Raw genomic sequence first — 26,905 nt, forward strand, 5'->3', positions numbered from 1 at the left:
TCCTAAAGCCATAGAATCTTACAGTAGTAACTTTCCCTTTTTCTACTTTACCATACCCGTGGTTGAACTTCTTTCAGCATTGCACTAGCATCATCATCATAATCCAGTTTACAGGCAAGAGCAAGATCATGGGCTGCTTCTTCCCAGTGGCCCAAAAGTCTGAAATAAGTTTAAACTCATTACAAAAAACCTTTTATACAGTCACCCTATGTAGCAGAGCATCTGTCTTCCTTATAGGAAAAGAATTTTCCTATAGAAGAGCTTTAAGTATCATTAACAATATATTTTCATATATTGTTCATATACCAGTTCAATATAGTGTTTAGAGTTTGATTAACAAAGAGTTTCAAGTTCTTCTATGGTAATTGTAAAGTTGCTCTATTAAAACAATGTTTAAAATTTAAATAAAAAATTAATTTCTTAATTCAGAGTCCCAAGACATTTTAAAAAGTATGTACAACAGGAACTTTCAACACATCAAAAAAGGATTAACATGATTTATACTTACTTGCATGTTACTTTCTAGGTGAAATAAAAGGATAAAACATGAGTGTCTGCTTAAAAAAGAAGAGTAGGAACTAAAGGTTGGTAGGGGTAGGTAAGAATGGGGTTGTAAAGGTTAGCAACGGAAATAAGAGTTACCTGGGTATATCTTTTAACTCAGATGTGGTTGTGTTTATTTGTTTTAGGTACTGAGAATTTAACCCAGGAGTGATATACCACCGAGTGATGTCCCCAGCTCTTTTTATTGAAATAGGGTCTCATTAAATTGCGCAGACTGGCCTCAAACTTGTGATCCTCCCCTGCTTTTAGCCTCCCAAGTTGGTGGGATTAAGGAATACAACACTACGTCCAGCTAACTCACAGTTTTGACTATTTGAACATGTAAATATTTTATAGACTCAAATAAAACTAAGGCAGGTACAGCAGTGCACACCTGTGATCCCAACTCTTGGGAAACTGTGGCAGGAGGACCACAAGTTTAAGGCAACTGAGGAAGACCCTGTCTCACAATAAGATAAAAAAATGACACTAATTTTATTTAAAAAGGTTGGGGATGTTGCTCAGTGGTAAAGTGCTTGCCTACATGACTACACCCTTGGTATAGTCTGTGGCACTACAAATCAATCAACCAGAAAAGAAATAAAGCAAACTCTAAACCTGATTACAAACAGAAATAAACTAACTGTATACTGTATACTGACAACACAAACAGAAAAAAATGAATTAAAGTAACTAAATACCATATTATATATTCTAAGTGGGATATATTCTAAGGATGAGAACAACAAAAAATACTTTCAAACTTTACTTACAAGGTATATTGTTTTTAAGGCAGAATTATGAAACAATTTTACTTAAATTGTAAAATTACACCAATAAATGTATTATTAGGGACCAAGAAATTCAGTGTAGAAGAAAAATGTCAAAAATACGAAATAAAAGGCAAAGGAAAACAATTAATGTTAAATTTTAAGGGACAATATCAGCAAAAACAAAATATTATCAATTTTTTCATGAGTTCCCTGTGACAGTAATGACACACCAGAGCAATGAATACTACTGCCTTAAACAATTCTACCAAAATGAATTGTAAAGCCTGGAAAAAAAAAAAAAGAAAAAGTATAAAGGACAGAAAGATCATTCTTTTCCTGGAATTAATTTTGAGGAAAAGGTCCTAACACATAACACATGTGTGGTCAATAATTGTTAACAGTAGCTTTCAGTGAATGGAAGAAGTGAAAGAATTATTTTGCATATGTTCTTTATTATATTCTCTCAATTCTTCATATTGAGCTCATTATTACTTTGAAATTGAAGCCTTAAACTTTTTTTTTAAACAAACCACCTCAAAACATATAATTAATAATACTATTTACCTGTGGGCTTTCCCTCGCCACTTGTAAGGCTGAGCTGAATCAGGATTTATTTCAATGGCTCTGTCACAGTCTCGAATGGCAGCATTTGGCTTCTGTAATTTGATGAAGACACTAAAAAAATAAGAGTGGTATTAAAAAAAATTCATTTCAAATACTAAGACTGCTTGGGATTACTACAGCAGCAATTTCTATTCAAACACTGAATAGAAGAAACTCTATTCAATGTTTCTATTCTATTCTAGGAGAAGAAATTAGGCAACAAGGGGTGCTTTTCTATTCTCACCTGGCTCTCTTGGCATACAGAATGGCCAAGCGAGGATTTAGCTTGATAGCATCTGTGAACAAGTCAATGGCTTTCTGTAGTTCACCTAAAGTAAAATAAAAGTTGAGAAATGTTCAGAAGATAAAAGTTTTTTTAAGACTAGTTGAGGCTGTAGCTCAGTGGTAAAGGGATAGCCTCCCAAGTGTGAGGCACTGGGTTCAATCCTCAGCAGCACATAAAAATTAAAAAGATATTTATATCTATCTTCAACTAAAAAAAAAAAAAAAAAAAAAAAAAAAGGTAGGGGTACTTCCCATGAAGCCCTACGTTCAAACCCCAGATCCACAAAATATAATAAAAAACTGGCTCTTGAAAGCAAACTTTACCATTCCTCTGTGGCAGCTCACCCAATACAGACAATTTGGGGATATATAAGATCTCTCCAACAAAGAACAGGATGCCATATTCTAATTTGAAATTTATTCACTAGATCCCATATTCATAGTTAGCTTCTTTATTTATCTCTTATGTGATTTCTCTTAAATGAAAATTATTCAACAAATAAAAATATACCACAGAATTAGAAAAGTTCTTTGCACAAAGTCTAATACTTCTTGGGGAGGGCAAGACAAACAATTTTAAAACAAATATCACAATTCACTGAGAATAATATTTATACAGTTAGTGAGCATGTAAACAACTTTAATAGAACTCATAAAAATATCAGAAAACATTTAATTACATTATTTATTAATTACTACATATATCACAAGAGGTATTACAACTAAATATCTAATACTCAACTCAGATCTACTGTGTTCAAAAGTTAGCTCTTACTTCCTATTCCAACTCCAAATCTATTCCAAATCTCTATTTTCCCAATCAAATAAATAAATAAAAGGCTCATCAGGCTCAGAACTTGATAAACTTTCTGGAAAGGGCTATGTAAGAATTCTTTGCAGACCAATAAATTTGTTGTAACTATTCAAAGATGATGATGTGGTAGGAAAGCAGTCACTGTTAAGTAACAGACATGGATTCACACCAAGGGATTCTGGTGTATAGTACAGTTTCTCACTACATTCCTGCCTCTTGAAATCAAAATATCTTTGCCAATGTGAGGTATGAATTCATGATGCCTCATTGAGAATGCTAGTGTTTCATCATTTAGAATATACTATAAAAATGCACAAAATCTAGAGTAAGAACTGGGTCAAACTTATAAGTACATAAACATGGAGCCTGGAAATAAAAAAGATAGTAGGCCAAAATGATTGACAGCAATAAAAAAAAAAAAAAAAAAAAAAAAAAAGGTGACACTATGGCAAACATCCTGGGTAAATCACAACTAATCTGAGTCTCCCAGGTTTTTGCTCCATAAAATAGGTGATTATGATGTTTTTAATGAAATAATACACACACACAAAAACATATTGAACTTTCCAGGCATGCAGGGTATTAAATGTTAAACAGAAATTCTAGGTGGTAGGTAAATTAAGATTATTGTGGAACAGAAATGGTTAGGAAAAGCACTGGTTGGGAACAACTGATGGGTACAAATTAAAGACTGCAATAGGTGAAAAAGAGCTCTGGAGTAGTAGTAAAGCACATGTAAAGGGAGACAGGTCTGACCAGAATGGAAGACTAATATTCCAAAATAGAAGAAAACAAAGATGGAGAGGTAAAATATGGAGTCTGACTCTAGCACTCTGATAGGATATGACAAATCTTTAATATGTACATAAAAAAGTCACAAGTAACAAGCAGAAGAGCAATACAATAAAAAGTAGTTCTTATATAATCTCGGGGCAGTGAACAGAAAGCAATAAAGAAAACATATTTTGGGGGCTGGGGATGTGGCTCAAGTGGCAGCGCGCTCTCCTGGCATGCGTGCAGCCCGGGTTCAATCCTCAGCACCACATACAAACAAAGATGTTGTGTTTGCCGAAAAACTAAAAAATAAATATTAAAAAATTCTCTCTCTAAAAAAAAAGAAAAGAAAGAAAGAAAAAAAAAAAAGAAAGCATATTTCAGGTGGGCAAACTAAACACAGTTGCTATATAAGCTTGTATAAATTTGTTACAGGGATCTACATTAAAAAGGTGATAAGATTATCCTGCTCCCAAAACAATAATAAATAAAAAACCTGAATATATCTGCAACTTGGAACAATACTGAACTCATTCTAAAATATAAAATAAAGTTGTACTCATTCTAAATATTTGCATGAAGTCCAAATGCATACCAGCATTATGACAGCATCTATTTAAATACAACCTTGTGACACTCTATCATACAAACAGGTTTGTGTAACATATTACTGAGAGTAGCCAGGAACAGTGATACACACCTGTAGTCCCCAAAACTCAGGAGGCTGAAATAGGAGGATCTCAGGTTCGAGGCCAGTCTCAGCAATCTAGAGATACCCTAAGCAACTTAGACTCTGTCTCAAAATAAAAAAATAAGGGCTGGGGTTGTGGCTCAGTGGAAGAGCACTCACCTACATGTTCGAGGCGCAGAGTTAGATCCTCAGCACCACGTAACAATAAATAAATAAAAATAAGGCTGAGGATGTAGCTCAATCGTAAAACACTGAATTTTACTGGGTTCAATCAGCAGTATATGGGGGGGGGACCCACAAAACACATTTATGCAATTATTAAATTATAACCCATTACGCCTTACACTAAATACTATCAACCCTCTTCCATTTTGATAGGATTTTTTTCAAACGTGCAGGAAAAGATGAGAGTTATATACCTATGAACACCTATCAAGAGTGCTATTATATAAAATAATTCTAAGGTTTACCACTACTTTTGGTGGGGGTGTGAGGAGTGACAAGGGTTCTTTCCTCTTTTTAAAGCTTCTCATAAAAGAAACACCATGATACCCTCAGGAAAGCAGAGGCTATTGAGTACAATCAGGATCTGTCATGCTCCCAAGCATCATCTCTGACACTGAGTGATTCCAGCATCTACCAGCATGATAACAAATGTAAGTTCCCTTCAATTTTTCCACTATTTAATTGTCACTGCAGTAGCAAGGAGAAAAAAAACATACTTACCATCATTCAGGGCTTCAATGGCAGCCCCTTTCTTTTCATTTGCTTGATCCATCATCTCCTCGGTTATCTGAGGAAATTGAACATTATCTTAGCAGTAAGGAAAGCAAAAGGAGGAAGCAAAAATTTTTTGTACTTTCTTGAAATTAAGGATGTTACAAACCACATTTTCGTTCATTCTGGAGATTAATCACAATAAGTGATTAGTAAGAAATTATAAAGAATGAGTATTATCATTTGTAAATGAGGTGTTCCTCAAAGGCTCCTGTGTTAATGAAGGACATTCGCAAGTAAAATGCCTGACTTCTGAGAGTTGTAACCTAATAAACCTGTCCTAGATTAAAAGGACTGAGTAGTGACTGAAAGCAAGTGAGGCATGACTATAGGAAGTGGTTCTGTGATTCTGTGATGATATGCCATGGAAGGGGGTCCCTTTCTCCCTGCCACTCCTTCCTAACCCTTCCTGGCTGCGTGCAGCTGTCCTCCACCATGCCCTTCAGACATAATGTTCTGTCTCAACCCGCTGTCTGTGGACTAAGGCCTCTGAAACTGTGAGTCCCAAATAAATTCCTTCCTCTAAGTTGTTCTTGTCAGCTATTTTGGTCACAGTGACACACAGGTGACCAAACCATGAGTTTTTAACCTTTTGTGGGGGAGAGTGGAAGTAGGAAACCTGGAGATTGAACCCAGGGGTACTTAACACCTAAGCCACATCCCCAGCCTGTTTTTGTTTTGAGACAGAGTCTTGGGTAGGTTGCTTAGGGCCTCACTTTCAACTTGCAATTCTCCCTCAACCCCTCCCCACGGAACTGCTAGGATTACAGGTGTATGTCACCGTGTACTGCAAGCCTTTTCACTAAACAAACTTCACTTTCCACACTATGCTCTAGACATGACCTTTGCTTTGCTCCATCCTGAACAAAGCATGATTGTTCTGCCCTAGCTTTACCACCACCTTCACAAAAATACTAAGAAAACTATACAAAAATATGAAGTCCTATCTCCTCACAGATAAATAGTTCCCTTTAAGCTTGAACCCTCATGTCTCATTTATTGCCATAAAAATATACTGAGCTCAGTATATTTTTATGGCAATAAAAATATAATAAAAGATGTTGACAGTACAAAAGTTAAAAAAAAAAAAACTTTCAGTAAATAGTCTATCTTGAAGAGACATTCAGAAATAGTTCCTTTAATCACATCTACTTTATCCCCACCACTGTAGAAAACAGTGCCTGGAGGTGCTGGCTAATTCATTAAGAAAATGATTTGATAGGTTTAAGAATCAAAAGGAATGTAGCCGACTGTCTTTATTCTTTATACCTATCTAGAAAATCCAAAGGCACTGACAAGTTATTAGATATAGTAAGACAATTCAACAGTTGTCAGGTACAAGAGCAATATTTAAAAACAAACAAAAGCCAGAGTTCCTCCACAAAAGCAAAAGTCATTTATAAAATATTATTGAACAAGATAATGGGGCTGGGGTTCAGTGGTAGAGTGCCTGACTGTTATGAGTGAGGCCCTGAATTTCATAGCCAGTACAGTAAAAAAAAAAAAAAAAAAAAAATTGTAATAAACAAGATAATCACAACAGAAACTAAACCTAGGACACATAGTTTATAAGCACACACAAGAGGAAAAAATAAAATTCTATTAAAGAACAGCTCAGCGGCAGAGCGCCGGCCTACCATGTGCGAGGCCCTGGGTTTGATCCTCAGCACCACATAAAATAAAATAAAGATGTTGTGTTCGTGGAAAACTGAAAAATAAATATTAAAAAAATTCTCTCTCTCTCTCTCAAAAAAAAGTTGTTGAGCTGAGGATATGGCTCAGTGATAGAGCATTTATCTAGCATGCACAAGGCCCTGGGTTTAATCCTTAATACCCCCACCTCAAAAAAAGAAAGAAAAAATATAATAAATATAATAAACTCCTCAGAAATAATCCTACACAAATCCAGAGTAATTTTATCTTATTTTTGCAGTACTAGGGATTGAACACAGGGCACTTTACCACTGAGCTATACCCCAAGCCCTTTTTATTATTTTGAGACATGGTCTCACGAAGTTGCGTAAGACAGACTTGAACCTGCAGGTTCAGCCTTCAGCCTCCCTAAATCACTGGGATTACAAGGATGTGCTACTACACCCAACTATGCCTGAGTAATTTCAGAAAAATCATTAGCAAAAAACCCACTGTTTCTGGCAATATGGTAATCACAATATCCTGAAAAACTCTAAAATCAACCAAGTTTTGTTCTAAGAATGTAACAAAATTAAATAAAGGCTGGACTTCAGTGATGTACCCAAGTGCTCAATCTGTTTTTCACCCTTGTAGTAGGTGTCAATCCTGATACATTACAACATTGTTTCTGAAAGTAATACAGTACACCAGACACCAAGTATGTAGATTCAGATGAATAGAATGTATGTCATCTGACCAGACAATGCCCAAGATAAATCTCAGACTCCAAAGACCTACACAGGTAAGCATAACAGAAAACCAAAAATAAACCTGTCCCACACAAAGGAACATTCAAGGAGAGAAAAAAGAGGGGAAAAAGAACCTCTCCTGAGTAGTCAAAAACAAGAGCTGGATTCTTATTTGGAATTCCACCATTACCTGTATAGTTAAAAACATATAATCTAGAATGCTGAGCAATAAATTTGTATTTATAAATTAAAATAAATAAATAAATAAATAAAAAGGAAAAAAAAAACATATAAACAAATTTGGTAGTGCCAAGTCCAGGGCTTTGATGTAAGCAAATATACTCCCATTTGGAGGAACATACCTTCTACAGAGGCCTCAAAATTTTTCCAAAGGCGAGACCCAATGAACCAAAGAACTCATGGTCAAAATAAAACATACACATACAGCACAAGTAAAATAGACACATCAATGAGCAAGAGCCAGAAAAAAATGAGAGAGTAAGACCAACAAAAGTTCTACAGAACTTAATTTAATAAAATCAAATTCTGAAATTGGGTAAAAAAGCAAGACTTAGAAAAACCAAGTAGACTTTAAAAAGAATCAAAGTGAAAGTATCAAAATGGCCCCTACCCGCCCCCCCCCCCCACACATTGGAGACTAAACTCAGGGGCACTTTATCTCTGAAAAAAATCTCTAGACCTTTTTTAAAATTTTGAGAGAGGGTTTTGCTAAAATGCAAAGGCTGCCCTCAAACTTGTGATGTTCCTGTGTCAGCCTCCCAGGTAAGTGGGTTTACATGTATGTGCTACCACAATCAGCTGAAAAACATAAAACACTACAATTAAAACATCAATGGAACATCAATGGACTAGAAAAATACACATAATTCAGTACAGAATAAAAAGCTAAAGCTTAATAGTGGAAAAAACCTCCCATATACCTAATCAGGTTGCAGAATAAGAGAGGAGACAGAATACGGAGAACTCAATATTTTGAAGAAATACTTGAGATGTTCCAGTGCTTAAGAACATTAACAACCTTAGAATTTAAGATGCCCAACGAATCCCAAATAGAACAGACAAGAAGTTACTAGAAACATAGACACACTGAAGTGAAATAATCCAATCGATAAACAGATCATACAATTTTTAAGGATTTCTTTTACAAATGATGACAAAAAGTACTTGCATCTATTCTTGACAAACATGCATAAGACAGGGAAAATTTACAGGTTACTGAAAGACATTTTTAAAAAAGAATTAAAAATTAGATACAACAGTCACAGATAGTAAATCTCAAGAGGGGAGGTATGCTCTCTCCCAAACTGGATTTAGAATTAATACATTTCTAGTGGGAGAAGCTTAATTTAGAGGAAGAGAGATTTCACAATCTGATTCTGAAATTTATACAGAAAAACAAAGGGCCAAAACCAGCCAAAATACTCCTCAAGTTTTAGAAGTCCTCGTCCTACCAAGTGACAAGGTTTATTATGTTAAAGACAATGAGGCATTAGTGCATAGAAAAAATTAGGCAAATACAACAAAAGACCACCAACCCAAACACATATGGAAACAGTATTATTTTTGCATTAGAGAGAAAAGGAATTCTTCAATAATGACACTGACAGGTAAACTATAGATCAGTAAAAGCAAAAGAGAAACAACCTAGTTGAAAAACTGGGTAAGGGTTCGAACAGAATTTATAAACAACTGAAAGACATTATAACACTCAACCTTGTTAAGAAATCAGGAAAATGCAAATTAAAAACAAGAAGGACACATTAGTTCACGTGACAAGTCTGGCAAAGACAAATCTGACAATATTAAGTGTTGAGGATAGACCAATATTTTAAAAGTTGCTATTACTATGTTCGAGTGCTTCTAAGCATTTTCCCCCATCAGCCACTGATAGACCCAACCTGATCTTTTCTCAAAATTGGGAGCCATCTCACCACAAAGCCATGAAAAGATAATTTCGACTTTACTATAAATTACTGCAAATTCTGAACCAGCTTGGAATGCCTGCCCGTGCCTTGAACTCACCCATGAGTTCAGCCCTCTGACCAGATAGCAGCCCTCTCTGAAACTTTAGTGACGCCTCACAAATCTTGGCCTTCTCTGGCCAGATAATGACCCTCTCTGAGACTCTAATGACCTTCACAAATTCTGATGTCGGGGCCAGCAAAAATGTAAACTAGCATTAGTGTCATGCTCCTCAGAGTTCTGTTATCCGTAACCCCACTTTGTGTAACTTTCTGGGCTATAAAGCTGGGCTGCAGGAAAGCTGCGGCTGCTGTCTTGTTCCCGTGGTTTTGGGTGGGAGAGGTACCCTGGCCAGTCGAAATAATAAGCTTGCTTTAATTTGATTTTAATTGGAGTCAGTGGTCTTTTCTTGCGTCCTGGTCTAACACCACCAGGAAGATTTTACAGATTTTCCTAATTTCATTTTTTGTTGTAGTTGTTCTTTTTTGATACCTGGGATTGAACTCAGGGGCACTTACCACTAAGCCCCATCCTCAGCCCTATTTTCTAATTTATTTAGAGACAGAATCTCATTGAGTCACTTAATACCTCACTTTTGCTGAGGCTATCTTTGAATTCACGATCCTTTTGCCTTAGCCTCGGACTGCTGGAATTGTAGGTGTGCACCACCTGCCTGGCCAGTTTTTCCTAATTTCTGCCCTACTGCATATAACCTATAACATATGTTCGTGTACCAGACCCCTTTGGAATACCACTAATTACTGTAAAATCTAAAATATTTTCAAGGCTCAGGAATCAAATCTCTCAATCTTTGAGGATTCCAGGAGATTTTCACAAATCAAGTTTTTATGTAATAAAATAAAATGCTTAACTAAATGCCTTATTTTTTTAAATAGTTTTTGGAGGTTGTGAATGGGCATAATATATTCATTTCATTTACTTAGTTTTATATGGTACTAAGGATCCAACACAGTGCCTCACATGCCAGGCAAACACTCTACAACTGAGCCACAACCCCAGCCCCAAGCCAAAGATTTAATATGTGCTTCTCTGGAAGTCATGTTGTAAAATAATTCCAACAGTGGGAAACTTTATATTCCTTATAACAAACAGAGAATGAAACAGTGAACTTACCTCCGCATTTTCATCTCCCATTTCTTGAGGAGCATCAGTGTCTGGTTCAATTACACCTTCATTATCAATTTCTGCCAAAGATGAGAAAAGAACATTAAGGCCTGCATTGTACAAAGCAGATCCACTACCCTCACAGAAGTATTAAAAATGGATGGACTATGACCAGCATAACTGAGTTGAGTATTTGTATATTCAGTTTGTATTCATGTTTGTGTTCAGTTTTGGCCTGTGTGGGGAGCCACTCTGAATGGTTCATGCCTTCCATCCTGGAGAGAAGAGGCTTTGACAGGTCACTACATCTCAGAGTGACCTGGACATTGTCACAGACCAGGAAGTTTGAGGGCGTGTCTTCAGATGTAGGCATGTCTCCCCATGGATTGAGCTACAAGCACGGGTTCTTTTGTAATATTACCCCTTTGTCCCGTCTGGGATCCAATGTTCCATGGAAACGCCCTTAGTGTGTCCCATTCTCTTGCTCTGCTTTTGGGTGTGGACTTTCTAGATGTCAGTCAACTTGCTACTGACTCTTTGCCTCATTTGAATGGCTTCTCCTTAATAAAAGCTTGCTCTTTCTTTGGCCCCTTGTCACAGGACCTCAAAGAAAAAGGTATCTCTGTCTCTTATGTGGTTATTTCGTACAGCCCAGTTCCCCTGGAGTGACCCTGAGTGTTTTAGTTGTGAGGAACGCGACAGGCCAGCATAACTAATTTGAATATTTTAATTGTAATACCTATTAAGTATAATTTTATTGTTTTAGGAAGACTTACCTCTTCAACTATTGCATCATAATAGATAATTATAATTGGATTGTAGTGGAAATGTTGGCATGTCCATAGTTTCTAATATTATACATAAATACAATAATGACTCAGTGTTAAAGCAATGCAGATCAAATAAATTTTCTTCTATACAATGATCTACAGGCATGGTGACACACACCTGTAACCCCAGCAACTCGGGAAGCTGAGACAGGAGAATCGAAAATTCCTGACTGGCCATCAGCAATTTATCGAGGACCTAAGCAATTTAGCAAGACTATCTCAAAATAAAAAAAATAAAAAGGACTGGAAATGTAATTCAATTGTAGAGCATCCCTGGCTTTTAGTACCAAAAAAGAAAATATATAAAATATATGAAGTAATATAGTAATATAATAATGTATAATAATGTAAAATATGAAATACTATGTAATTTTAACATATTTATTATATATTAAAATACAATGTGGACAAATTTCAATTTTAAAATAGACATACTACTGATTCAAAAAATCAAGTCCTACAGCTAGTATTATAACCAAAACAGGAAAGAATGAAAAGAGGCATGATCCAAAATTTGGGTGGAAGGACAATTACCACTTATACCAACAGAGCAAAACAACTTACATACAAAACATTTTAAAGTTTGGGAGGCTGAGGCAGGAAGATCACAAGTTCGAGTCCAGCCTCAGCAACTTAGTAAGGCCCTGAGCAACTTAGTAAGACCCCGTCTCAAAATAACATATATAAAGGTTTGGGGAAAAACTGAGGGGTGACTGACAATTAACACTGTATTAAGGTTGACAATGCTTTGTTTGGGGGGGGGGGGTCCAGGGATTGATAGGCGTACATGCTCTACCACTGCTACATCCCCAGCTGCCAACGTTGTATTTTAATGAAAGTATACTTCTATGTATCATAAAACAATTCCTCTCATTAAATTAATTACCTATTCATCATCTTACATATTTACTTTTCAGGTTTTTGGAGATAACACTTGAGATCTAAGAAATTTTAAGCACACAGCATATTAACTATAGTCACCATGTTGTACATTACACTCAAGAATTTAGTCAACTTATTGGGCCAGGGTTGTGGCTCAGTGGTAGAGCACTCAGGAGGTCAAAACAGGAGGAACACAAGTTCAAAGCCATCTCAGCAAGTCTTAGCAAGGCACTTAGTAAGGCACCATGTATAAATAAATAAATGGTCTACTGACAACTAAAACAATATTTTTTAAAAAAGAGAACTTGGTCAACTTCTAACTGAAAAGATTAGAGACTTTGAGAATGGTACAACAACAAAAATGTTTAATCCGTTTTAACATAAACTGAGCTTGTCAAACTATAAAAAGTTTGATTTGTGCATATAAAATGCTTTTGGGGGAGAATCAGTAAAATTTAATTGTAGTTATCAAAATTGACGAAAAACTAAAAAAGACCCTTTATAAAAAACGAAAGACTTTCAATTAAGCCACCAAATTGCACTTAAGACAAGAATACCTAACAATATTGAATATCAACTGATTTTCAAAAGTTGAAAAACTCCCAAGTATTTTTCTTTAGCTTTTAGATTGATGCTGTGACAAAAAGATTGCCCAGTTAATAACTGGAGTATATTTATAGTCTCAAAACCTCCAAATTTTTTCTGTGGCCTTGAAAACAAAACCAAAAACCACATTCATGGCATAAATATTAATTCTTCTAAATATGAACCAATTTTATCAACATGGATCCAAGTACTAATGGAAAATATTTCTTTTTACTGAATTCAATTAATAGAAATATTTTAAAATATGTTGAATACAAATTGAGTATGTGACCACCCAACATTTCAAATACAAATGTCAGAAGACTGAATTATTTAATGAAAATGCAACATCTGAATTGAAAGATGCTACATATGTAAAATAAACTTTGAATTTGACTTTGAAGATCTAGTGAGGAAAATAACTTAAAAACTTTTTTACATCACTACATAGTTGTTAATTTCTTCTTCTTCTTTTAAATGGACAATCCTGGGGACTGAACCCAGGAGCACTCTACCATTGAGCTACATCCCCAGCCCTTTTTACGTTTTATTTTGACACAGGTTCTTGCTGAATTTCCCAGAATGTCTTTGAACTTGCAATCCTTCCTGCCTTGGCCTCCCAAGTAGCTGCGATTATAGGTATAATGCTCAGCTAGGTGTTATTATTCTAACCAATATATCATTGATTTAAGTAAAATTATATTTCAACAATTAATCCCTTTCGTTTTCTTTTTCAAAATATGGCTACTAAAAAACTTTTAGTGCCAGGTGCAGTGGCACAACCAGTAATCCCAGCTGCTCAGAAGGCTGAAGCAGGGGAACTCAAGCTCAAAGCCAGTCACAGCAACTTAACAAGGCACTTAGCAACTCAGCAAGACCCTGTAGCTAAATGAAATATTTTTTAAAAGGGCTGCAGATGTGGCTCAGTAATTAAGCACTTTTGGGTTCAATTCCCAGAAAAAAAAAAAAAAAAAAAAAACCACTCTAGCATTTCATTTGTAGCTCATTAACAACAATTTCTATTAGTGCTGATTTTGTCACTCCAATAAAAACTGACCCAGCATCATAAGATCATCAAATACAAACTGTCTCCTCACCTAGATCACTTTCCTCACTTGATGGCTCATCTCTCTTAATGTTTTCTTCCGACTTCTTGCTATCTGTTTTTTCTTCCTAAGCAAAGGGAATGAAAACAGTGCCATAAGTATTTAATAACACACCATATATATAATACATAGCAAGTAAACTTATAAAAATTTTTTTTTTTAAATCCCTGGAATACTATATCAGGGACACTGTGTTGAGAGAGAGAGAATTTTAATATTTATTTTTTAGTTTTCGGAGGACACAACATCTTTGTTTGTATGTGGTGCTGAGGATCGAACCCGGGCCACATGCATGCCAGGCTAGCGCGCTACCGCTTGAGCCACATCCCCAGGTAAACTTATAAAAAATTTACATATACATTGTCCACCATATGTTGTATTTTAGTTATTAAGTTCCTTTGTTTAATTTTGGTAACTTTGCTTTAGATTTGTGTTTGTCCTTTTTGAGGTCAGCCCAGACAACCTACACCAAGATCCTGCCTCCAAAACAAAACAAGACTTATGAACAGTCCATTCAGATAATATTTTACTACCAAATTTACTGTAACTTTTACTTTTCAATGGCTTTTCAATTTTGGAATTGCAAATAAGGGTCTATGGAACTATAATAAACAATTACAATTCAAAGAATTTAAACGTATTCAAGTTGGAAACCAAATTTCTATTCCATTCAGTAGATAACCAGTGTGGTTTCTTATACATCACATATAAAATATATTTTATGTGTATGAGATAACTCTGCACTTTGCCTTTTCCCTTTAATAATGCTATGTATCTTAAGAGAATATATCATGATCAGCCCACCATAACTATCTATACATCTGTATTAGATGTCAGAATTATTTAACTATTTAGGCTCCTACCTTTTAAAATCAAAATCCCCCCATAATACAAAATATTTGTTGAGTCTCTACCAAACATGAAAATCTGCTAAATACATTAGTTAGCATATACTGAAAGACCAGTCACAAGTCTAAATGAGACTGATTTTAAAAAGTTAACAGACGGGGCTGGGGATGTGGCTCAAGCGGTAGCGCGCTCGCCTGGCATGCGTGCAGCCCAGGTTCAATCCTCAGCACCACATACAAAGATGTTGTGTCCGCCGAGAACTGAAAAATATTAAAAAATTCTCTCTCTTAAAAAAAAAAAAAAAAAAAGTTAACAGACACATAGGATAAATATAATTGTTTCCATACATTTTTATCAAATGCAAAGTATCAAGGGCTCAGAAAATATCAAACCAGTAAAAGGACATCTAAAAGAGTTAACTACTTTTTGAGTTTTTGCTTAACCTTTCTCATTACATATCATCAGAAGTTCATATGAGAAGTTCACAACTTCTATTTCTACATTTAAACAGATAAAACCATATTAATGGTTCTACATAAAACAGCAAATTAATTTAAGATAGCTAATCAAGGCCAGGCACGGGGTCACATGCCTATAAGCAAAGCAGCTTGGAAGGCTGAGGCAGGAGGATCACAAGTTCAAGCCAGCCTCAGCAACTTGGCAAGCCCCTAAGAAACTTAGTGAGACCCTATTTCAAAATAAAAAATTTTTTAAAAAGGGCTGAGGATATGGCTCAAAGGCTAATTGCCCTGGGTTCAATCCATGATACAAAAAAAAAAAAAAAAAAAAAAAACCCACAAACAAGATGACTAATCAGAAAACTTGGGGGAAAAAAACAACTTTCAGACATGAAGGCACAAAATGGGAGAAAAGAAAAATATGGAAGAGAACATTCTTTAAAAAAAAAAAAATTTTCAGTTATAGGTGGACACAATTTTACTTTATGTGATCTGATGAGCAAACCCAGTGCCTCACGCATGCTAGGCGTACGTTCTACCTCTGAACCACAACCCAGCCCTGAAGAGAACATCCTTAAAAATACCGCAGAGGTGTGACGCAGTGCCGCATGCCTGTAATCCCGGCAGCTGGGGAGGCCGAGGGCAGGAGGATCAGGAATTAAGCCAGCCTCAGCAAAACCAAGGCACTAAGCAACTCTGAGAGACCCTGTCTCTAAATAAAACCAAAATAGAAGTAGGGAATGTGGCTCAGTGGTGAGTGTCTGGAGTTCAATCCTGTGTACAAACAAACAAACAAAAACCTTGCAGAGTACATTTACACCCCCCACCCCGCCCCCTGCATTTCTAAACTTCACTACCAGAAATCCCCCTGATCTTATGCATCCTTCTGACAAATATGCCAAAGCAGCACAGTAACATACAACATCAGTAACATCCCTCAGGTAATAAGGCAGAAAAAATTTTTAAAATACTGATTTGGCGGGGGCTGGGATTGTGACTCAGCAGTAGAGCGCCGGCCCTAGTAGGGGTGGGACCCGGGTTTGATCCTCAGCACCAAAAAAAAAGATGTTGTGTCCACCGAAAAACTGAAAATAAATATTAAAAAATTCTCTCTCTTAAAAAAAAAAAAATACTGATTTGGGATCCTTGTTCATGAACACCATCACAGAGCTTACTGCTTATAGGCCATGCATACAACAAATGGATAACATTTATTTTAAAATCAAGTGAATTATTCAACCTCAAATTCTCAGTTTTAAATCAGCTTCCAGAAATTTGGTCTAAAAGCAAGTTTCATAAAGACAAACAAATATTTAAAAGATCTTATTTCCAAGAGACCTTGGGGAAAACTGGAAATGGTAATTTCAGAGCAGTAGTTAAAAAAATACTAAGAAATTTTACATTTTACCACTAAACACATGAATAAAATTAAAACTTACCTTGGTATTTTCTTCTGATTTAGGTTTATGAGTAGCAGGTGGTACTTTACCCCCCATGCTTGAAGAAGATGAGAAAAAAGATATTTGTTTAGAAAATTAAATTTCACTAAGGTAAGCAACATATTTATGCCTAAGAGATGTTTAGATGACTAACCCCTTCAAAACTTAAGTTTTTCAATTAATTTAAATGCTTTGGTATTATTATGATCAAGTTTTTTTCAGTTTAAAATTTCATTTTTAGTATACTGGCTAACGAAGCCCTTTCCCTGTCTCCATAAATCTAAATAAAGATAACTATACAGCTTCTCTGTGCCTACTCCCAGAGGAAAATTAAAAGAGCAGTCAAGCCAGGCAAGTTGGTGCATGCCTATAATCCTAGCAGTTCAGGAGGCTGAGGCGGGAAAATCATGAGTTCAAAGCCAGCCTCAGCAATGTCGAGGTGCTAAGCAACTCAGGGAGATGCTCTCTCTAAATAAAATACAAAATAAGGCTAGGGGAGTGGCTCAGTGGTTGAGTGTCCCTTAATACGCCACCCCACACCAAAAAGAGACCTCAACATGCAATGACAAAATCATTCATACAAATTGTTAGCTTAGAATTCAGTAGGTATATATGAACTCACAACTTATTTCAATTCAAACAGGCAGCTTACGAGATAATTATGTAGTAATAATTATTCAAAATGTTTGTTTCACCTGAGTCCTACAAGGATCACTCTTATACACATTCACATGTTCCTCACATTACACCTTTTCTCCTCATTGCTTCTAAACTTCACCCATTAAGACTTCCTCTAGGCCTTGCAAATCCTTCTTCAATGAATCCAAAGCAACACTATGAATTACATGTGCACAACAAAAACAAAGAAAAAGGAACAAAGAATGTTATATGCTCCATTTGGTGTAGACATAGAGCACATGGGTTACATGTCAACAGCCCAGTGACTACAATAATATTTGGATTTAGGGTCAAAAACAAATCAGGTTCAATTAAAAAAAAAAAAAAAGCTATTAGCTTCTATGTAAAACAAGAATTCATTAACTTGGAAAACAGAAAGGCACCTATTAAAGTGTTAACTCTAACTAGATTGTAGTTCTGCATTTTTACATTAATTTCAGTTGGATGGAATTTGTGGACACAGGATAGGTATAAGTTCAATTTAATTGGATATCAGTTTTCTTTTTTATTTTTGGTAACAGGAATTTAAACCAGGAGTGCAATACCACTGAGCTAGATTCCCATTGCTTTTTTTTTATTTTGAGATGGGCTCTTGCTAAATTGCCCAAGACTAGCCTTGAATTTATGATCCTCCTATCTCAGTTTCTTGAGATGCTGGAATTATAGGTGTATGCCATCTCATAAAGCCCTCGAACAGGTGGAATTCTTATACACTGCTGATGAGAAGTGAAAATTGATAATACTGAACACAGTGGCACACATCTGTAATACCAGCTACTCAAGACACTGAGACAGGAGGATTGTAAATTTGAGGCCAGCCTGCACAATTTAGTGAGACCCTAATCAAAATAGAAACAAACAAATAAAATGGCTAAGCTAAGTGTACACCTTAGTGGCAGAGCACCCCTGGGTTTAATCCTCGGTACCAAAAAACAAAAACAGAAAAGGGAAAGCATGCCAGCTGTTCTACATCTTGTACAACACTTGGCTGTTGTACACTCTTAAAATTAATTTTAGCCTTCAAATCAGGTGTGACGGCACATGCCATCAAACAGGCAGCTTACGAGATAATTATGTAGTAATAATTATTCAAAATGTTTGTTTCACCTGAGTCCTACAAGGATCATTCTTATATACATTCACATGTTCCACACATTACACGTTTTCTCCTCATTGCCTCTAAACTTGACCCATTAAGACTTCCTCTAGGAAGTCCTCCAGCTACATGGAAGGCTGAGACAGGAGGATCACTCATTCAAGGCCAGTCTGCACAATTTAACAAGACCTTGCCTCAAAATTTAAAAAGTCAAAGAGTGGGCTCAGTTGTGGCTCAGTGATAGAGCACTTGCCTGGCATGTATGAGGCACTGGGTTCGATCTTCAGCACCACACAAAAATAATAAAGATACTATGTCCATATATAACTAAAAAAATATATATTAAAAAAAGTCAAAGAGTAAGGCGGACACACAGCTTGCTAATAGAGCACTTGTCTTGTATGTGTGTGAGTTTAATCTCGAAAACAGCAAATAATTTTCTGCCTTTTTTTGGTACTGAGAATTGCACCCAGGGGTGCTTAACCATTTAGTCACATTTCTCAGTTCCCTTATAAAGGAATGGATATACGACAAAAATAAAGTGATTATATGATCCAAAACATCTTTTTTTTTTTTTTAAGAGAGAGAGAGAAAGAGAGAATTTTATTTATTTTTTAGTTTTTCGGCAGATACAACATCTTTGTTTGTATGTGGTGCTGAGGATCGAACCCGGGCCGCACACATGCCAGGTGAGTGCGCTACCGCTTGAGCCACATCCCCAGCCTCCAAAAAATCTTAATTTGTAATTCAGCAAAGTAAAATGATTCAGTGATAAGAGGCAGGCATATAAAACCCACGAAATTCTTTTCTATAGGAAAAACTACTTTTCAAAAGAGCACAGGAATCAAACATTAGCTCTTTGCAGTTAAATTTTAACGAAGTCATAGGCTTCTTAAGCTTAAGTTTCAAAATGCAGTGTCAGGAATGGATTTAGGGTGACATTCAAACAGTCACAACAGTGTAACTCTGGGAAGTGATATTCCTGCCAAGAAATGTATTAAGTTAAATCTAATTCTAGGAAAAAAAAAAAATCAGACAAATCCACATTGAGAAAAATTCTACAGAATAACTGACTCATAATATTTCAAACTTTAAGACCAATGTTCATGGTCATAAAATCAAGGCAAGACCAAAAAATTGTTTCACAATGAGGGAGATAAGACACATGACAACTAAGTTTAACACTGTAATTCTGAGATTTAGTTAATATTAATGTATCCATCTTAGTTCCCCGAGTTTGATGGTTTTATTTTCAACTGTCCTTGGAAATACAAATTCAATGGTGTTGAGGAGCGTAACGATGAAAGCTTACTCTCAAATCATTCAGCAAAGATAGTTCTTTGTATTTTTTTTTTTGCTGTTTTTCTTTCAGCCTGAAATTGTTCAAAAAAATTTTAAAAATTAAGCACAAGAGAATTTATTCATAAACTAGATTTGTTTCTCACATTCCAAGTTTTAGTTTCTTAACAGAATTTACAGCTACAAAGAGTTGAATTAATGCTTCCAAGATTTAGAACAAATTAGTTTCCAACAAAATATTGCCATTTGGACTTTGCCAGTATAGGATTTTATGTTGCACAATCAGGTAGAGCTAGTACAAAGGCGTTCTTCACATAAGGTCACACAAGACCATTCATAATTCTCTTAATTTCTGAATTAAAACTTTCAATCTGGGCTGGGGTTCTGGCTCAATGGTAGAGTACTTGCCTAACACACGTGAGGCACTGGGTTCAATCCCCAGCACCATTAAAAAAAATAATAATAAACAAATAAAGGTATTGTGTCTATTTACAACTAAAAATATTTTTTAAAAAAACTTTAATCTGCTTCATACTATAGGCATTTATGCAGATCTACAAAAAAACTGGTGTTATATATTTTAAATTCTACATTTAGGGTAGAAGTACATTGTTTGGAACTCTTTTTTAAAAAAAATATTTTATTTTTTAGTTATAGTTGGACATGATACCTTTATTTATTTATTTTTATGTGTGCTTAGGATTGAACCCAGGGCCTCACAATTGCTAGGCCAGTGCTCTACAACTGAGCCACAACCCCAGCCCCTGTTTGCTACTCTTTAAAATATTTATTTACTGGGGCTGGGGATGTGGCTCAAGTGGTAGCGCGCTCGCCTGGCATGCGAGCAGCCCGGGTTCAATTCTCAGCACCACGTACAAACAAAGATGTTGTGTCTGCCGATAACTAAAAAATAAATATTAAAAAATTCTCTCTCTCTCTCTCCCCTCTCACTCTCTTTAAAAAAAAAAAAAAAAAAAAATTATTTACTAAGAGCCATGTGCCATGCACTGTGCCATGGTAGGGATGGATACAAAGATACTCCCTTAAATTACCATCAAAGAAACTAATAAAAGCACAAGATAAAAAATAATTATTAAGTGGGAGAAACAAGGTCAGACAACACTTCTCCCTCAATGAAGAGTAAAATGAAAATATTTTAATATATTTGCTGAAAAGAACAATCTTCCTGGATTCCCCACTGATCACTATTCAGATTTTTCTCACATATATAATGCAAATTTCTAATATATTCTCTCTTTGTGTAATTTAAAAGTTTGTTAAGCTAAGTAATAAAACTGTAAGCCATAAACTGACACCAATCATAGCAGATAAAATGTTCTTCAACATCTAAGACTCAGCTCCTCTGCCTAGGCACCTTTGAGAGAAGAACTCTGACATGATTTCACCTCAAGGAATCCTAATCATACAATTGATATTCCTGGATTTAGAAGTCTCCACATTCAGTCTACTCTGCTAAAATATTAATATAAGTGCAAAGAAAGAAAATGATACCAGCCCAATTGAAGTTTTCAAAGCCCATAAAAATGAAAGTTTAATATAGCAAAAACTTCTGTTAAAATTCCAATCTGATTAAGTTCAAAATAAGACCTCTACACATGGGGATACTTCACCCCATACTCACATACACAATTTAGACTGTCACAAGAAAAATATACATGGAATCAAAAAATAAAAACTGGAATTACCTATAAGAAATATTAAAGTAAGTAAAATGCATGATTATTTTGGGGAACAGTAAAATTGAGCAAATATTTTGCAGATCTTAAATTAGGACTCTCTAATATAGCAATAATCTAATTTCTCCAGCACAAGATACAACATTGGTCTTAGGCTGTTTTAACTTTTCTTAGTGTCCTCCTCCTCCTCCTCTACTGAGAAATGAAAAAAAGTTGTGTTCACTCTCTAAAATGTTCACTCTTGATGCCAGCTATTTTTTCCTGTGATTTATCTGTTTTACCTGGCATTTTAGGAATAACTTATTAATTATAGGATCTTTCCTATAACAACTAAGTATCAGAGAATAAAAGTACAGAAATATCTTAGGTGAGGTTTTTGGAAGCAGTTATTCAACAGAGAAAAGGATTAAAATTTAGTCCTCAATTCCTACTCCCCACATTTATATGAGTTGGTTTTGTTTTTGAGGAGTTAGGAAAATAGGATTCTTGTTGACTGTTAACAATAGTTTTTTTTTAAGTTACTACAATAATTTTAAATGTTCTCTGAGTAAAAATTTCAGTGCTCAAAAACTGGTGGGGCAAAAAAGACTGAAAAACTTCTTAAAGGAAAAAAATTAAACCATCATAGATTTTAACGTAGTTTCTCCCTTAGAACAAGCTTGCTCAAAGAAATGCGCATCCAAGCGTTTAATAATCATGAGTTCACTTTCCTTTATAAAATTATTACTAGAACAAATTACCATTTATGATATTGTGGTAGTTAGATCTTAGAGGAGTCACAGTGCTTTTCAGTTATTCATTCTAGTGAAATGCAATCTGCGTTTTATCTCTCTCCCTTCTTTTTAAAGAAGTGGTCTTGCTACACTGCCAGGCTGGCCTCCACTTTCTGAGCTCAAGTGCTCTTCCTGCCTCAGCCTCCTCTGTAATTGGGACTACAGGCAAGCGCCACTCCAAGGCTGTGTATCGCTTTTAAATTCCCCACTACTAGTGGTATTTTTTTCCGAAGGATTGAACACAAAAGCCTCTCGCTAGTAGCGATCCACCCCCAATCATCTCCCGGGGGAAGGTTTCAAGTAGTACTCCAACATATAGACTGATAATCTCTATTATAAAGTTAAACTTACAACTAATTTTTGTTATCTATCCGTTTGTATTCCTAAGGAGGCACTACTCATACAGTTTCCCAGCATTTGGCAAAGCGCCTGTTTACTTAATTCCTTGCGCCTAAGGAGGTACTGTGCAGTTCAAGAGAACCAAGACCACATGCTGGAAACGAACTAGTTCTTGAAAAATCACCTTCCTTCAAGTGTCTGCAGTGATAGTAACACTGTGAACGGAGGTATTTTAAGTGATTTCCAAGATAACTGAATCTACGCAGTTAGAATAACTGTAAGATAAAAGTGAGGAAAATCCAATATAGTGACTCTTCTTATAAAAGCTATTATCTTACACGATAGCAAATAAAGGAACTCCTATGTGTCAATGCGACCTAAGCAGGACGCCAGAGGTGGGGGAAACCTACCCCGCACGCCTTCATTCTCATCCCTCTCCCTTGCTCTTCAGGTTTCCGGGGCCCCTGTCCTTGCAATCGGCTGGGTCCGCTTGTCCAACACACACCGTGGGGCTTTAGGCAGCGGCGACCTCGGCTCTGCCCCTAACTCCCCAGCTCCTGCACTACCCAAGGCTCCGGACCCTCCATTAACCACTCCAGGTGGCCTACCTTCCCGGCCAAGGAGCGAAGCCACCTAGGGGCCCCGAGCCCGCGCGCCCCGCGCCAGCTCCGACCCAGGCCTCCCCAACGGTCCCTGGGCGCGGGTCTCACCTCTCCACCCACTCTCTCAGGAAGCGCATCTCCTCGGTGTGCAGGACGCTCGGATCCTGCTTACACATTTTCACGAAGGCCCGAAGCTCGCTCACTTTGCGGGGATCCATGGTCGAGGAGAGGCAGGCGGAGGTGGCTGCGGCCCGTTCCCAGGCCCGGGCGCTGGCTCAGCGTGACGGCGCAGAAGGGGGCGGATGCCGCGAGGCCGAACAGACTAGAACCTCCCCGGCCGCTGGCTCCTCCCCCTAACGGCCTCGTGACCCTGGGTCCTTCGCTCGCTCAGTCCCTCTCCCTCTACCCGTGCTCCTGCGCGCTGCCTAGAACCTTCTAGAAATGTGGCTGTTCGCGTTATTGCCTGCCCCTCTCGCCAACATTCTCAAATGTTTTCTTCTCTCTGATTGGAGTTCCCCAGGACGGGTCCAACCCTCTTCCTGGGCACTTTGAAGCGAGCTGGAAACAGCCCTTCCAGTGAACCACTGGAATCAGACACCCTGGGAAAGTAGGCGTTAAGTGGTACGTGAAGCCTTAATGAAAAAGGGCCCCGCGGCCGGAACGCCGCGTGTGGGCATTGATGTCAGCATTCTGCGCCGCCGCGAGAGGAAAGCCCGCGAGCGGCGCCAGCCGGAAGGGGAGGGGCGGTTGGTCCGGTTTCCTGGCGACGCGGCTGTGCTGGTGGCTCCTTCGCGGGCTTATTGCCTTTCTTTTCCTGACGTGTGAGCTGGCAGTTATGCTTTGGCTACTCTCTACTCCCAAGCTGGTTCCTGCTTTAGCAAGCGCCTGCGGCCTCTCAGGTTAGACTCTTCTCCCACGGTGTCCCCTCCAGGGCTTGTTCTTGGATTAACCTGAGGCGCCCCAGAGGTATCTAAGTTGATTTCAGGCGATCCCTGGCTCTGCGGATCCTTCTCCTGCGGGTGCCTCCGTGGATTTCTTCTTTGTCGGCTGCTCCTGGAAAGGGTGGGCCCCCAGTTCTCTCTACCATTGAGGTATTCTGGGAAGCTTAAATGACTGCAGAGAAAAAAGTGTGTGCCATCCCCCGGAGGGACTGTCTTCAAAGTTACTCGGACTCAGAAGTTTTGTCAGTTATCATCACACTCACTTAGGTGACAAAGTCTTTCACATCAAGTCGTTCTTGTTTCTGTTAAGTCAACCAAAAATCCTGTTTTAAAAGAGTTGATTCCAGAGCTGGCTCCGGAATATACAAGAAACATGTTTGGTAACAAATCTTTTGAGCAGTTTCTCTCAGATTTCCAAAGATGCTGCAGGGGTTTGTAATTTTTGTCATGTCTGAGAATTTTGTTTGTAATGACAAGATGAAGGAGCCCAGGAACAAGGGGAACCATGTTTTGTCGGTTGTCCTCTATCGCGAAACATTAATCTGATGAACATAAAGTCTAAAAGTGAAAACTGAATCATCTATTTTGCGGACAAATCTGCCATTGGATCATATTTCAGTTTGGGGGACCAGTAAGGGAACCAGATATGATATGATACTGGATATCAAAGCTATGTTTTGGCATTTATGATGTTACATTTGGAGTCATTGAAAATGGAATGTAATATTACCAACTTAACCTCTTTCCTATAAAAACCAAATCACCATCCAGTGCACAGAATTACTCTTCAGTTCTAATAGTAAAGCTTTATGCAGAAAGCTGGTGGGAAAAGGTGAAAAGATAGATTGTACAATTGATCAATCTTTTTTTTTTTTTAAAGAGAGAGAGAGAGAATTTTAATATTTATTTTTTAGTTTTCGGCGGACACAACATCTTTGTTTGTACTTGGTGCTGAGGATCGAACCCAGGCTGCACGCATGCCAGGCGAGCGCGCTACCGCTTGAGCCACATCCCCAGCCCCAATTGATCAATCTTCATCATAGAAACCAGTCTTATGATTGAGCTGGAACCATCCTTTGCTTGTGACCTTTGGTTTTCTTGAAGCTTTGTAAAACCCAGTTGATCGAGGTAGGACTAGATACTACATTATACAAACCAAGATCTTTACAAAATTAATTCATTATCCTTCAGTTTACTTCCATAGAATAAGCAAGTTTTTAACTCGATAAATGAATGATCTTGAATCTTCTCAAGTACCAGAAGGAACTGAAAACACAGAATGGTGGTTCACAAATCAGGGATTTTATATCAAGCACCTTATATAGTATTGTATCTAGTCCTTTTTGTTATAGCACCAGTATATCTAGGTAATTTTGGAACTTTTTATTCATCAAGGGAGCCACGAAGAATGCATTTTAATGCAATAAGTTACTTTTTTCCTTGGGATGTAGGGGATTGAATTCAGGGCTTCACACATGCCAGGCAAGCACTCTACCAGCTGAGCTACTTCCCCAGTCCCTCATTAACTTTTTCAGTTAGTCATTGTGGATGGATTGCCACTTCTCTAGAATTGCTCAGTCTGGTCAAAGGGAGATAAACAATAAATGACACTGTAGCTGAGTGTGATAATAGTCTTGACCAAGGCTACAGATAACACTATAGCTAAGTGTGATAATAGAGTCTTGACTCCAGTGACATGGAAACTCAGGAAGATAGTCATGAATTGTAAATACTATGTTACCCTGGAATTTTCACATTTTAGAATTTGAAAATTCCATGCCTGAAGTACTCATCAGTAAACCTTTGAGTATCTGTAGTTGTTCTTCCTTAGAAAGGCTTTGGGTGCAGAAAGTTGAATACTGTAGGAGACTTGCTTATCTGTGAAAGTCATGCATTCATACCTGGCATGGTAGCTCACACCTGTAATCCCAGTTAGTCGGGAGGCTGAGGCAAAAGGAGCATGAGTTCAAAACCAGTCTCAGCAACTTGGTGAGGCCCTAAGCAACTTAGTCCAATCCCCAGTACTCTAAAAAAGAAAGTCATGCAAACCTAAATTGAATTTATTGTATTTTTCACTTGTGTATGTGCGCGTGCGCGCATGTGTGCCTGTGCATATGTGCATGCGGGGGATTGAACCCAGGTCCTCATGCCTGCCAAACCCTAGCTCTACCACTGAACTACACCTCCAATCCCAGATAGTAAACCTAATAGATTTCATTAGATGAACTATGCTATTAGCACCATCCAGTCATCTGAGGACAATAAAACACTAGTGATGCATAAATTTGTTGTATTTTAAAAGATTAAATCATTCAAAATATATCATTTTAAGTTTGACATGAGAAAAGGAAATACTGAGAATATTAAAGACAGTATTTTTAAAAACCTATTTGCAGATAACTCATTCAGCAAACATTGAGCACCAAAGAATGAGCACTGAATGTAAAAGTGGCTGCTTTCATGGGAGGCAGATTAGGCAAATAATTGTAATACAGTTACAATGCAGGAATTTCTTTTCAGTGCTTACTGAATTTAAGCATCTTAAATGTAGCATATCCAAACCTTGCACTCTTATCTCAGTG

The 26,905-nt window shown here is 37.1% G+C and overlaps 2 protein-coding genes across 4 annotated transcripts in view; one reads left to right on the forward strand and one right to left on the reverse strand.

The window, feature by feature from the left end:
* The window catches only part of St13 (ST13 Hsp70 interacting protein), a 33,899-nt gene extending 9,924 nt beyond the window's left edge, over nt 1–23,975 (reverse strand). Inside the window, exons 1-8 of the mRNA XM_076855214.2 lie at nt 23,491–23,975; nt 16,899–16,956; nt 14,144–14,219; nt 10,759–10,829; nt 5,210–5,276; nt 2,164–2,248; nt 1,881–1,991; nt 57–159 (exon numbers count right to left, since the gene is read on the reverse strand). Coding sequence (XP_076711329.1) covers nt 57–159; nt 1,881–1,991; nt 2,164–2,248; nt 5,210–5,276; nt 10,759–10,829; nt 14,144–14,219; nt 16,899–16,956; nt 23,491–23,600 — 681 coding nt within the window. The 5' untranslated portion in view covers nt 23,601–23,975. The remainder of the gene's footprint in view (nt 1–56; nt 160–1,880; nt 1,992–2,163; nt 2,249–5,209; nt 5,277–10,758; nt 10,830–14,143; nt 14,220–16,898; nt 16,957–23,490) is intronic.
* The window catches only part of Xpnpep3 (X-prolyl aminopeptidase 3), a 59,875-nt gene continuing 56,740 nt past the window's right edge, over nt 23,771–26,905 (forward strand). For 2 of the 3 annotated variants that reach the window (XM_076855212.2, XM_076855213.2), the window contains exon 1: nt 23,771–24,003. Coding sequence is in view for 1 of the 3 variants with exons in the window: in XM_076855211.2 (XP_076711326.1) it covers nt 24,218–24,281 (64 nt within the window). In the remaining 2 variants the exon portion in view is untranslated. Of the gene's footprint in view, nt 24,004–24,112; nt 24,282–26,905 lie in introns of those variants that run through there. The other variant, XM_076855211.2, reaches the window with a different exon arrangement.

The sequence above is a fragment of the Callospermophilus lateralis genome, chromosome 4 (assembly GCF_048772815.1).
Source record: "Callospermophilus lateralis isolate mCalLat2 chromosome 4, mCalLat2.hap1, whole genome shotgun sequence".
NCBI lineage: Eukaryota > Metazoa > Chordata > Mammalia > Rodentia > Sciuridae > Callospermophilus > Callospermophilus lateralis.